Genomic DNA, 14,631 nt, shown 5'->3' with positions numbered 1-14,631 from the left:
AACTACTGAGCCTGACCTCTAGAGCCTGTGAGCCACAACTACTGAGCCCGCATGCCACAACTACTGAAGCCCATGCGCCGAGAGCCCGAGCTCCGCAACAAGAGAAGCCACAGCAATGAGAAGCCTGTGCACCGTAACGAAGAGTACCCCCGCTCGCCGCAACTCGAGAAAGACCGCAGGCAGCAACGAAGACCCAGAGCAGCCATAAATAAATAAATAAATAAATGTATTTTAAAATAAATAAATAAAAACAAGTTCCGGGGACCTCCCTGTGGTCCCGTGGTAAAGAATCTGCCTTCCGATGCAGGGGACAGGAGTTCGATCCCTGGTCGGGGAACTAAGATCCTACATGCCATGGGGCAAAAAACTCGCATGCCCCAACTACTGAGCTCGCACGCATCAACTAGAGCCCACGTGCCGCAAACTACAGACCCCACGTGCCCTGGAGCCCACGTGCCACAACTACAGAGAGAAAACCCACATGCTGCAACTAGAGAGAAGCCCAAGCGCAGCAATGAAAGATCCCGCATGCCTCAAGAAAGATCCTGCGTGCCACAACTGAGACCCTAATAAAAAGAAAATAAATAAATATTAAAAATAAATAAATAAAAATAAAAACGAGTTCTGTTTTAAACGTAATAAAAGTTTGAGGTAAGTGTGGCATATCCAGGTAGTGAGGTTAGCAGTTAGGTTTCAAGGGGTCAACACTTATATCGTGAACGTTATGTGCCAGGCCCTTTTCAAATATTAATTCGCTTAATCTTCATCCTATTCATTGAGACAGCAACTATTGCTGCCCCATTTTATAGATGGGGAAATCGCTGTACAGAGTAGTTAAGTAACTTCTCCAAAATTCCCTAGCTAGTCAGTTTTGAAGCTGGGATCCCAAACTCAGGTCTGTGCTCTTGTAGAGTAGGTGAAGTTACAGGCATAGATATGAACTAGCAAGGAAAATGAGCAAAGATGAGAAAAACAATATAGGATGAAATACTGGAGAAAAGTATAAGTACCTGTTAAGCCAAAGGTGAAGGAGGAGCCAGAGGAAGGAGCCAGTGAGGGGGGTGTGAGGGGGGGGAGGGTAAAACAAGCAATAGGGAAAGTCTTAAGGGCAGGAAGTAAGTGATGATATATTTGTAACTCACAACAATCCCTTGCATATAATCTACTCCACATAAATGTTTTAACTGAATTAATAGCCCTATAATCCCAAATAATGATCATATCAAATATCCATGCTTACAGCATATTCAAAAAATTTCATAGGTGAGCAAAACCTATATCACGTATGTCTGTGATTTTTCTAGAATACCAAGAGTTTGTGGAAGACACAGTGTCATTTAATATGAAACAACAGCTTAGACACCATATGAAATCATTCCATACATTTATGTCCAACTAAGAAGACTTTTTAAAGCTTTATTCACATCCTACTTGCACAGCAATGAAACATGTTACTCTGTTTTGCATTTTGTTGAAGATCACATGAAATATTGGCTCCTCTAAGTTTTGCAAATGACAGCTACAAAATTGTGTAGTCTCTTCCTAAAAAAGGATTTAGAAAACCGTGTATATGAAAACTAATTACTTCTCATTTGAAGGAGTTACTAGAGCATCTGGTGAATCTTGAGTTGTGCTGCTATAATAAATCTTCTGTGTATCTAAACAGTTTTTGGTTATGCATTCCTTATTATACTTTACAATTTTATACCCTAAACACAAACATTTAGTAGAAAATGAGTTTCCTCAAGATACAAAAACGCGGGTCCCCACTTCCAATTCAACACGAGTGTTCTCTAAGTGTTTATTAATCTTGATTTCCAGGCCCAAACTCAAAGTACTTTCTCAACTTTAATGCATGTACAAATCTTTCAGGGATCTTGTTAAAATGGAAGATTCTGATTCAGCAGATCTGAAACCAGGCCAACGCTCTGCATTTCTAACAAGCTCCCTCCTGCATGATGCGATGCTCTGGTCCACACTGGCTACTCCACTGTGGCGCTTGGACCAGAAGCACCAGCAGTACTGGGGAACTTTGCGAACTGCACGGCCCTCAGTGTGACAAACAACAGACCAATATTATCTGCTGAAGCTGGTAACTCCAGGCATTTACATTAAAGTATTTCTTTTCAAATCCATTTACAACTCATTCACTGACATTTTCTTTTTTGTCGGTAGAAAAGGTGACACCTTCTTTTCTTTCTATTCTTTCCATTATCCTAAACTGTGGATCTAACAGCTTAGCCCCTCCACAAGGAGGCCCCAGCTGGTTCTTTCAGGCTTCTCTCCTATAATCCCTGTACTGGTCCACAACATGCCAACTGAATGGACTGGTTATTTTCTAAATATAAACCATGCTCTCTCACCACACCCCCTCTTGTTTTGTTTTGGTTTGTTTGGTTGATGCTTTCCCCTATCAGGCCAGTCTCTAGAGCCGTCTCTCTCTACTCACCTTGCCTGATTTCTCAATGAGATGTGACCTCACCATTCTCTGAACCAACCACTTGCCCTCACCACAGGAATTTTTCTTTCATTCTAATATTTACTACATTCTGCTAGGTATGACATATGTTGGTCTTTGCCTTATCTCGGCTACTGAATTACAAGCTATGTAAGGGTAGGAATTTTTATAACTAATTTTGATATTCCCTGCACTGCATAACACAGTTCCTCACTAAATGCTAAATAAAGCTCCAATAGGGCTTCCCTGGTGGTGCAGTGGTTGAGAATCCACCTGCCAATGTAGGGGACACGGGTTCGAGGCCTGGTCTGGGAAGATCCCACATGCCGCGGAGCAACTGGGCCGGTGAGCCACAACTACTGAGCGCGTCTGGAGCCTGTGCTCCGCAACAAGAGAGGCCACGATAGTGAGAGGCCCGCACACCGCGATGAAGAGTGGCCCCCACTCGCCGCAACTAGAGGAAGCCCACGCACAGAAACGAAGACCCAACACAGCCAAAAATAAATAAATAAATAAATAAATAAATGTATTAAAAAAAAAAAAAGCTCCAATAAAATTGAAGTAAAGCATTATTCCTTAATGATGATAAACTTGATCTAAATAGTCTCAAATCACAAATCCAAATCACATTTCTTATTTCTCCAAATACTATTGGTTTTCTACTTCAGTCATCACAGAAAATTGGGCACAATGCTTTATTTGCATTTTTTCCAACTCTGACACCTAGAAAATTTTTATTTAATCTTACTTGAATCATTTTATCAGAACTTAAATTCTGAACCAGTTCATCTGGCATTTTCATATTGAACAGTCCAAATGTTTATATATCAGTTGAGGAAAATTTTGTTATGAAATCTTCCTAAAACCATTATAAAACTCCACATACACACAAAGAAAAATAGAACATGAAGCAGAACAGATATCATTACATCTGTCATGCTGAAATAAAGCATGGTGACAAAGGTCAATTTTTAGAAACTAAAGGCTCTTCAGAACACCTGGAAGAATCTGAGGTATGAGGAGACACCATGTTTACTTTCAATCACGAAGTCCGAGTTAGTCCAAAGTCAGTCAACTGGACAATCTCTCAAGTACAAACAAACAAACAAACACATCCAAAATAATGTATGATTAAAGTAAACAGTGAGTCAAAGGAAAATATCCTGTGCTAAATTCTGAGGATAAATAAACAGACTAAGAACGTAAGTTAATTCTAACTGATTGTTAAAAATGAGCCCAGGTCAATAAATGTCTCTAACCAAAGGATGGAAAGTGAGATCAGAGTTTAAAAGTGATATGGAGTTGTGATAACCATCAATGACTGGAAGACAACAACTAATTATCAGAGCTGCATTGCCCCAAAAGCAAGAATTAAAAGAAACGATCTAATGTCACTGACTACATAAAAAATGTTCTACTTGAGAGCTGCTAGGGCAATACTGAGCACCCACCTGAAGACCAAAAAGTAACCATATTTGTTAAATCCTGCAAATGACAGTCATTCATTCATTTGTTAATTAGCTTTCCTAACCTTAAAGATTGTGCCTTTGGCAAAGAACAGGTAAGGGACGGGAGTTTCTGGTGATGTTCTGACAGGCAGAATAATGGCTCCCCCAAAATATCCACATCCTAACTTCCATGAACCTATGAATATGTTACCTTCCATGGCAAACGGGACTCTGCTGTGGTTGTGATTCAGCTAAGGACTTTGAAATGGGAAGATCATCCTGGATTATTCAGGTAGGGCCAAGGCATTCACAAGGATCCTCACAGTAGAAGAGGAAGTCAGAGTGATAAGACGTGAGGAGAACTCAACAACCTACTGTTGCTGGCTTTGAAAGGAAAGGAAGGGGCCATGAGCCAAGGAATGTGGGCAGCTTCTAGCAGCTGGAAAAGGCAAGGAAAGAGACTCTCCTCTAGAGCCTCCAGAAGGGAATGCAGCCCTACTGACATCTTGATTCTAGCCTGGTAAGACCCCTGCTGAACTTCTAACCTACAGAATTGTATAATAAATTTGTGTTGCTTTAAGCCATTAATTTGTGGTAATTTGTTACAGCAGCATTGGGAAACTAATACAATGGTTAACTGCCATGGAAAGAATTCTCTAAAACAGATAACTGCTTTTGAAAAGGGTAGAGTGATGCTCTATAAAACGCTCAGCAAATAAGTGATTTAAGATTTAGTTTGCATTACTAAGACATAGACCTGCTCTGCTGTAAAAGGCTAACACACAAATCTTAAAACTAGATTTTATAAAAAGGTTGAAAGCAAATACAATTAACTTTGATAGAAAACCTTGGGTTAGAAAACAAAGCAGAACAAGGTATTTTCAGCCAGACAAGAAGGTGATAAAAAATAAGTAGGAAAATGTGATATTCCTTGCAGAAAGCATTTTAAAAGGGACCACCACAGTATCCTTTTCAATAGGCCAGCTAAAAGGCAAAAATCAGCATTTCTTTTAAAGCTCATATTTACCTGATGATCCTCTGGGCAGCATACTGATGGAGAGAACGAAACTGTGCCGACATATTTGCTAAAGCTGCCAAACAATTTGTGTGAAGGTACTTGTCCTGTCAGAAAACAACAAGTTTAAAACATACATCGAGTCTTCTCGACATTTTAAGCAAGGTTAACTAGAAGCAAATGTAAACTCAATTGTCACTGATTTTAGAAAGTGCAGATCCACAGTCTGTTTTCTCTAATTCCAAAATCCATAAAGCACTGAAAATCCAAAGTTTTTTCACCGCTAGTTTGGAACCAACATCTGGCACAGAAGATAATGATGCTATTTATGGTCTTCATTAAGCCCACCCTGGAGAATACTGAACTATTTTGCTGCAGAAATATTAATGTTTAGTTACAGTGCACGGCTCCAGAACCTCATGGTTACGTATAGTGTAGCACACAAACTATAATTATCTTCCTAAAATCAAAAGATTCTCCGTGCTAAAACATATGTGGCTCCAAGAGTTTCAGATAAAAGATTGTGGAAAGGCTAACCTATGTTAGCTTCCCAGAGGGGCATAACTGAAAATGGTGCAGTAAATTTGACCACTTCTCTAAGCTATGAATTCTGTATATTGCTTCTCTAGTGACTGGAACTGAAATTTGCTCCCAGGCATAGCAAATACAATCTAGTTGAAATTTTCCTTTTACTCTTTAAAGTATTCTCTTTTTCTCCATTTCTTTCCCATCTGAATTCATATTTTCTTGTGCTTGTATCTTCTTACAGTTTGCTGTTGCTACTTTTAAAAGGTAAATCAGTTTTATCAGTCCAGCAAAGACATACAACATCTTTTATCTAAATGTGCTCCACTGCTTATTTTCTATTACATGTAAAATATCTCTGATCATACCATCTATGAAATATTAAGAAGCAGACACTTTAAACATTACCTTAGGATCATAATACAGTAACTATATGTTGGTCTATATTTTTCCACCATATTCCATGAGAACGTTAGCACTCTAAATATTGAGATTGCTTTAAACTATAGTCTTCATCGTACTGTATGTATAAAGGTAGAAAAATAGCTACGGAATACTTACTCGTGTCCTTGTCATGTTGTACTGAATAGTTCTTATTACAACCAGTATCAGGAGACTCCCCAGTGAAATTTCAGTTAAAACCCGTTCTGAATACCAAGTAATATTTTTTAACATCTGTAATAGGGAAGAAAAGTTTAAGTAAATATGATTGCTTTAGGGAAAAAGGGATTATCCATGTCTACAATTTCTGACAAGCTGTGGCTTTGCTCTGAAGGTGAGTTAAACAGTATATAAAAGTAAACTGTGAGAATTTCAGTTCAAGATAGTGAAACTGTGCTGATGTATTTTCTTCTTCTTCCTTCTTAAATGTAAAAGAAAAAAAAAACAGACGATGCTATCATTAGTAGACAAAAAGGAGCTATATTTAAAAAGGTATGGCACATAGAACATGTCTGACAGAAAAACCATCAGAGGTCAGTAGTTTGAAAGCAAAAATAAGAAAACCGAGGAGTCTCTTGAAAAAGTGGAGCTATCGTAACAACCACAGAAAATCTCTACCCTTGGGTCAAGGAGAGGCCAAGAATGCAAATAAGCCAAGATCTTCAAGAAGAGATGTGCCCATGCTCTGCTCCAGCTCTGGTGCTCACCTCCAGGCCTTGGTAAGCAAAAACTGTCTAGCTTCAGTTGGCGAGTTCCACAGGCTTGTAACATGGGCATCAGAGACAGAAAAACTGGGCAGCACAGCAGCCAAGGCTGGGTTGCCACAAAGAAGGAGGCAAAATGCACAAAAACCAACAGGCTTATCTGGCACCAGAACTCCTCGTTCTCTTCCATCGAGGTCACACTACTTCTTTTCTCCTTGACGCATGAAGCCAATGAGCCACATTCTTTCCATCCATGCCTGAAAAAGGACAAGACTTCTGGCTGATTCCCGCCCTCTCCACTGAGAAGATAAGCCCCCCTGTAGAGCACAGGAGACCTCCATCATTCACACCTTCCAAAGGGGGTCTCACCACCTTTTAAAATAAGTGAATCTAGACTTTCATTTATAACTATGAATGGACAAGAAGCCACCAAAAAGTAGAGAAATCCAACAGTGAAAAAGATACGGTGAACCTAATCAAGCCTCTGTTCTAATTGCCAGCATACATGAAATACAGAGGACAGAAGAACATGATAAATAACACAATGATATAATCAGCCAAAGCCAAATGTATGAAATTCTACTAAACAAATAAGTCAGTTTCTACAAAAAATAAATGGTGTAATAAGGTGGGAGAGGAAGAGACTGTTACAGATAACAGTCAAGAACTAAATGCTTTGGAAACTCATTCAAACCAACCAACTCAAGGAAGACATTTTAAAGATAATTGAGAGAAAACTGAATATTAGTAGGTATTTTAAAAATATTGTTGGGCTTCCCTGGTGGCACAGTGGTTAAGAATCTGCCTGCCAATGCAGGGGACACAGGTTCAATCCCTGGTCTGGGAAGATCCCACATGCCGCGGAGCAACTAAGCCTGTGCGCCACAACTACTGAGCCTGCACTCTAGAGCCCGTGAGCCACAATTACTGAGCCTGTGCTCTAGAGCCCGCGAGCCACAAATGCTGAGCCCACGTGCCACAACTACTGAAGCCCGCGCACCTAGAGCCCGTGCTCTGCAACACAAGAAGCCACCGCAATGAGAAGGCTGCAGGCACCGCAACGAAGAGTAGCCCCTGCTCGTCGAAACTAGGGAAAGCCTGCACAGCAACGAAGACACAATGCAGCCAAAAATAAATAAATAAAATAAATTTATTTAAAAAAATAAATAAAATAAAATATCGTTGGTTTTGTTGGATGTGATAATGGTATTATGTTTATTTTTTTATGCCTATATTTATCAAAGTGACATGCTTAAATATCTACAAATGAAATTTTATATATATATATGATTTACAAGATTAAAAAAATAGATTTTAGCCAAAATATAAAAGGCAGAGGGGGTGGGGTGGGTAGATGAAATGAGAACAGAAGAATGTTGATGAATCCATGGGGATTCATTATACTATTTTTTTCCAATTATGTTTACATTTAATGTGTTCATAATTAAAAGTTTATTAAATAAACAAATAATAAGAAAATGAATAAATGTGAAACTAAACAAGCAGAACAAACAGACCCCCAATTAAACAAAGATAATTTAAGAGGCTGGGGAAAAGTTTTTGAAATTCTAATTAGTATCTTTGGTGAGAGTTGACAGAATACTGTATCCATAAAATAAGAACAGGCTACTATGAAAAATGAGAATCACAGAATGAAGAAAGGCTACTGAAGATTAAAAATATGATGACTGAGACTTAAAAGAGAGAGAGGAGGGCTTCTCTGGTGGCGCAGTGGTTAAGAATCCGCCTGCCAATGCAGGGGACACGGGTTCGAGCCCTGGTCCAGGAAGATCCCACATGCTGTGGAGCAACTAAGCCTGGGCGCCACAACTACTGAGCCTGCGCTCTAGAGCCCGTGACCCACAACTACTGACCCCGTGTGCCACAACTACTGAAGCCCACGCGCCTAGAGCCCGTGCTCCGCAACAAGAGAAGCCACTGAAATGAGAAGCCCATGTACCGCAACGAAGAGTAACTCCCACTCGCCACAACTAGAGAAAGCCCGCGTGCAGCAACGAAGACCCAACGCAGCCAAATAAATAAAATAAAATTTTTAAAAAAAAGAAAAGAGAGAGAAATTAGCAGAATGGGCGCTATGGAAAACAGAACTTGGGATGTGAAAGACAAAACTGAGAAGTTCCCTCAGACAACAGCAGTATAAGGCAAAAAGACAAAATATAAGAGAAAAGTGGAGATCCAGTATATACCTAAGAGTTCCAGAAGGAATAGACTAAAATCGACCCTTGAACAACATGGGTTTGAACTGCACGGGTCCATTTATATGTGGATATTTTTTTCAGTAAGTATACAGTCAGCCCTCCGTATCCGCAGGTTGCATCCGCAGATACTGAGGGCCAACTATGGGACTTGACAATCTGTGGGTTTGGGTATCCATGGCGGGTCCTGGAACCAATCTCCCGCCGATACCAAGGGAGAATTGTAGAAGCAAAAGAGAAAAATTAGTAATAGGGCTTCCCTGGTGGCACAGTGGTTAAGAATCCGCCTGCCAATGCAGGGGACACTGGTTCGAGCCTTGGTCTGGGAAGATCCCACATGCCACAGAGCACCTAGGCCCGTGCGCCACAACTACTGAGCCTGCGCTCTAGAGCCCATGAGCCACAACTACTGAAGCCCACACACCGAGAGCCCATGCTCCGCAACAAGAGAAGCCACAGCAATGAGAAGCCTGCACACTGCAATGAAGAGGAGCCCACACTCGCCGCAACTAGAGAAAGCCTGCGTGCAGCAACGAAGACCCAACGCAGCCAAAAATAATAAATAAATAAAATAAATAAATTTATTTAAAAAAATTTTTTTTAAAAAGAAAAATTAGTAACAGAAAATTTCTTTGAGGGAAAGAGAAACTTACAACACTTTAAGCAAAACTATTGAAAAAAAATCAAAATTTAGTCTGATAAGATTTCTGACTCAACAGTATATGAGAAAATCCATTGGCTTCTAGACAGAAGAAACATGCCAAAATCTATTGGCTTCTAGACAGAAGAAACATGTTATCACCAAAAGAAAGAAAGGTAGACTAACATAAGATTTCTCATCTTGAACACTATATATCTGAAGGACAACAGAACAATGTCTACAAATTTTTGAGGAATAGATTATCATTCTAGAATTCTATATCTAGAGAAGCTACCACACAAGGATACAGAAAAGTGAAGACTTTTAAGTATGCAAAGACTCAGCATGAACCACCCATGCACTATATCTGGGGAAAAAACAAACCACCACACATGTAAGTGCTTAGCTGCCCCTCCTCACCACCGTAATGACAACAACAAAACAATAACAGCCAGATAAAGTCAAGGAAGGAAAATATGGACTACTAAACAACAACAACCCCCCCCCCCAAAAACCCACAATTATAATTCATGAAATGAGGAAAATATAATTAAATCTAAATAATATGGTTGACCTTAATTCTTTGTTAAGATAAAATGAATATTTCTCTGCTAAGTCTGCCTCCCTGCAAATTCCAAACAATATTAAAAATGAGAAAGGGGGCATGGAAGCAGATAAGCATTAAAAAGTAAAGAAATACTGTCTTCAACTTCATGTAAGTGCCCATAAGTGCCTCCACAACAGATTTTTACGCAGTTCAACTCTTTGACAAGAGACCCATGTCACCTAGAATCCGCCATTACAAATAACCCAACCCTGACCTGTGCCGGAGGCTCCACTCGGAGGATGGCATGTACAAATGCCCAATACATGGTAGTTGAGTACTGTTTGCGAAGTAGAAAATGTAACACTTTAAGCATTTCCATTTATTCATGACTAATAACGACCTTAATCAACTAGAAGAGACAGCCTATGTGTAAAACAAATGATAGTAGCTGAAAATACTCAGAACAATGAGATTTGCCAGTTGAATCTTTATAAAGGAATGATGCAATGCTCAGTCCCTCTGATTTACTCTCTAAGGCTGCAGTTCTCAAAATGTGGTCCTGGGACCTCTAGGGGTCCCTGAGACATTTCTGGAGCATTCTCAAGGTCAAAACTATTTTCACAATAATACCAAGACATTACTTTCCACTCTCATTCTCTCGTGAGTGTATAGTTCAGCTTTCCAGAGGCTACATAACATGTCTAATAGCACAACAAATTTAATACAGAAGGAGACATGAGAATCTAAGGCAAAAATGTGAAACAATGCCACTTTCTGCTAAACTTTTGTTTGTGGAAAATAGTTACTTTCATAAAAATATGTTACTGATGCTAACATGTAATGGGGTTTATTATCATAATAATTATTTCTAAATGAACTAATCAAATATTTTAAAAATATGTCAGTTTTAATTTCCAATACAGTAAATGTAGAGAACAATAATACACATAAAGTCATTATTTGGTGTCCTAAACTATTTTTAAGTGTAAAGACCAACAAGGTTAAGGCCACTGCTCTAAGTCTCCAAGGGAATACTAACCCAGGACACTCATTAGGCAACTTTACTAGTGAGAGGAGTCTCTGTCTTTCAAAAGGTCACACTTGAGCACACACACACTTGAGCATAGTTCGGTTTCTCCTCTCTCTTGGCTCCTGTGTTTAGAAATAAATTATCATAAGCCACCTTATTTGAAACCAAGGTCACTGGTTCTTAACGTTTACTTGTGTGTGTCTACTATGTAACTGGATGGAAGAAGTGTTTTGAATAAAAGTAGTCTTATTCATTTAACATTCAACAAATATTTAATGAGTATCCACATAGTAAACTTATGATGCTACTATGAAAATCAGAAATCCAATTTGGCATTTACATAAAGGTCTGTCTTTTCTTCCTGTGAAAAATAAGTCATTATCTGGAAATTCTGGTAGTGTTTAAGAAAAATTAAAAATAACTAGCTATAGAGCTCACACAGCTTCCCAGGGGACATTAATGCATACTAGGCAGCATACAGAAAATTTTCTTGGTAACCTGGCTGTAGTTCTTGACCTATTTATTTGGTTCTTATAAAAACAATTCCTCATCTCTTGTATTCAACATCCATATAGTTTAATAGCTGTAGACTGTTATCATCTTGATTACACATTACATACATTTAACATTTTACACCAAAATAACTCAAACATGTAGAAGGGAACTCCTCAAGGATTTGAAAATATCTTCCTTTTCAAAAAGTATATGAGATGGGGCTTCCCTGGTGGTGCAGGGGTTGAGTGTCTGCCTGCTGGTGCGGGGGACACGGGTTCGGGCCCTGGTCTGGGAGGATCCCACATGCCGCGGAGCGGCTGGGCCCATGAGCCACAATTGCTGAGCCTGCGTGTCTGGAGCCTGTGCCCCGCAACAGGAGAGGCCGCGATAGTGAGAGGCCTGCGCACCGCGATGAAGAGTGGCCCCCGCTTGCCGCAGCTAGAGGAAGCCCTCGCACAGAAACGAAGACCAAACACAGCCATAAATAAACAGACAAATAAATAAATAAATAAAATTAAAAAAAAAAAAAAAGTATATGAAAATTGTTTGTGGTTCTAGGTCTTCTTTTCAGCTTCTTCCCCCCATAGGATTTGTTTTTATTGAATATATCTCTTCCATATGTTACAAAGGCTAGAATATTATACAGTAACATATTATATAATATCAACTCTTTAAAAAATTAAATATATATAGAAAAGCACAAAGAATAATGAACTTCCATACTCCCACAAATGACATTAACATTTTAACATTAACATTTAACGTTAATGTTAATGTTTTATTTTTTAAGATGAAAATCTCATTTTACTCCCCCAAAGAGGGACAACCACTATCTTGAGTTCAGTATATATCTTTCCCGTCCATTTCAAATACTTTGTATGTATACACACAAACACACACACACAACCAAAAACCAGCATTCCTTTGTATATTTTCTACTTTACATAAACAGTATTATACTGTATCAGGTTGAATAGTGTCCTCCAAATTCATGTCACCCAAAACCTGTGAATGTGACCTTATTTGGAAATAGGGTCTTTGTAGACACAATCAAGTTAAGATGACATTACACTGGATTAGGGTGGGCCCTAAATCCTATATGACTGGTGTTCTTATAAGAGAAGGAGGAGAGACAGACAGGTACATGAGAAAAGGCCATGTGAGACCAACGCAGAGGCTGGTTGCAGCTGTAAGCCAAAGAACACCAAGGAATGATGACCAGAGGCGAGAAAGAGGCAAGGAATCACTCCCCTACATCTTTCAGAGAGAGTATGGTCCTGCCGACACCTTGCTTTTGGACTTATAGTCTCCACAACGGTAACAAGCAATTTCTGTTGTTTTAAGCCACCCAGTGTGTTATGGCAGCACTAGTAAACTGATACACTTAAGTATTTGTTTGCATCCTAATTTTTTCACTCAATAGGTCTTTGCAACTCCTCTATATTGATATATATATATATATATAAGAAGAATTATGTTTACCACATAAGCCAAGGTCTAATAGTACTAGTTGTTTTTTTAATGAACTGCTTCTATACTAGTTAGTAAATAGGTGCTGCCCCAAGCCACTCCTCCAGGACCTCCTCATGGTTTGGCAATTAAGGTACAGCAGAGGACAAAGGACTATATGGACAACAGCCATTTTTACTGGATGATTTTGATGCCATGACAGTTAAATAGCTGAAAATCACCTCTAATTCATTCCATCCAAGCACGGTACAGTCTTGCGTCAACAGGTCACATTTTTTTATCCACTCTTCTATTACGGAAATTTAGGTTATTTCCAGGTTTTTCCCTATTAAAATCAGTGTTACAATATAGATCCTTACCCTCATTATCCAAAATCTCACTACATTAAACTCAGAAACCAGGGAGTCCTTACTCTCCATACTTGTAGTATCTGGCCATTAATTACGTAAAGTCAGGAATTACACAGATTTTGAAAACAAAAATATCTGTAAAATCCCTGTTATACGTTACCCAGTGTGTGGTACTTAGTGACTTCACAAGCACTTTGGCAAGAGTTTGTTAGGAAGCAGAATTACTAAGCCATTGAGCACCTCCTTTTAAAAAGATATGTATGGAGGCTAAACAATACACTACTAAATAACCAAGAGATCACTGAAGAAATCAAAGAGGAAATCAAAAAATACCTAGAAACAAATGACAATGAAAACACAACGACCCAAAACCTATGGGATGCAACAAAAGCAGTTCTAAGAGGGAAGTTTATAGCAATACAATCCTACCTCAAGAAACAAGAAACATCTCAAGTAAACAACCTAAACTTACACCTAAAGCAATTAGAGAAAGAAGAACAAAAAACCCTCAAAGTTAGCAGAAGGAAAAAAATCATAAAGATCAGATCACAAATAAATGAAAAAGAAATGAAGGAAACAATAGTGAAGATCAATAAAACTAAAAGCTGATTCATTGAGAAGATAAACAAAATTGATAAAACATTGCCAGGCTCAACAAGAAAAAAAGGGAAAAGACAAACCAACAGAATTAGAAATGAAAAAGGAGAAGTAACAACTGACACTGCAGAAATACAAAGAATCATGAAGGATTACTAGAAGCAACTATATGCCAATAAAATGGAAAACCTGGAAGAAATGGACAAATTCTTAGAAAAACACAACCTTCCAAGACTGAACCAGGAAGAAATAGAAAAAATAAGTAGACCAATCACAAGCACTGAAATTGAAACTGTGATTAAAAATCTTCCAACAAACAAAAGCCCAGGACCAGATGGCTACACAAGCGAATTCTATCAAACATTTAGAGAAGAGCTAACACCTATCCTTCTCAAACTCTTCCAAAATATAGCAGAGGGAGAAACACTCCCAAACTCATTCTACGAGGCCACCATCACCCTGATACCGGACTAAGATGTCACAAAAAAAGAAAACTACAGGCCAATGTCACTGATCAATATAGATGCAAAAATCATCAACAAAATACTAGCAAACAGAATCCAACAGCACATTAAAAGGATCATACACCATGATCAAGTGGGGTTTATCCCAGGAATGCAAGGATTCTTCAATATACGCAAATCAATCAATGTGATACACCATGTTAACAAATTGAAGGATAAAAACCATATGAT

The 14,631-nt window shown here is 38.8% G+C and overlaps 1 protein-coding gene across 4 annotated transcripts in view; it reads right to left on the bottom strand.

The window, feature by feature from the left end:
* Window positions 1-14,631, bottom strand: part of DYM (dymeclin) — a 386,034-nt gene that overhangs the window by 207,213 nt on the left and 164,190 nt on the right. For all 4 annotated transcript variants that reach the window (XM_082355416.1, XM_082355413.1, XM_082355415.1 and 1 more), the window contains exons 12-13: window positions 6,008-6,121; window positions 4,934-5,028 (exon numbers count right to left, since the gene is read on the bottom strand). In XM_082355416.1, coding sequence (XP_082211542.1) covers window positions 4,934-5,028; window positions 6,008-6,121 — 209 coding nt within the window. The remainder of the gene's footprint in view (window positions 1-4,933; window positions 5,029-6,007; window positions 6,122-14,631) is intronic.

This window comes from Balaenoptera borealis, assembly GCF_965194805.1.
Source record: "Balaenoptera borealis genome assembly, chromosome: 14".
Classification (NCBI taxonomy): Eukaryota; Metazoa; Chordata; class Mammalia; order Artiodactyla; family Balaenopteridae; genus Balaenoptera; species Balaenoptera borealis.
Note: the sequence above shows the minus strand (reverse complement) of the source record. Positions and strands in the feature narration are given on the sequence as shown.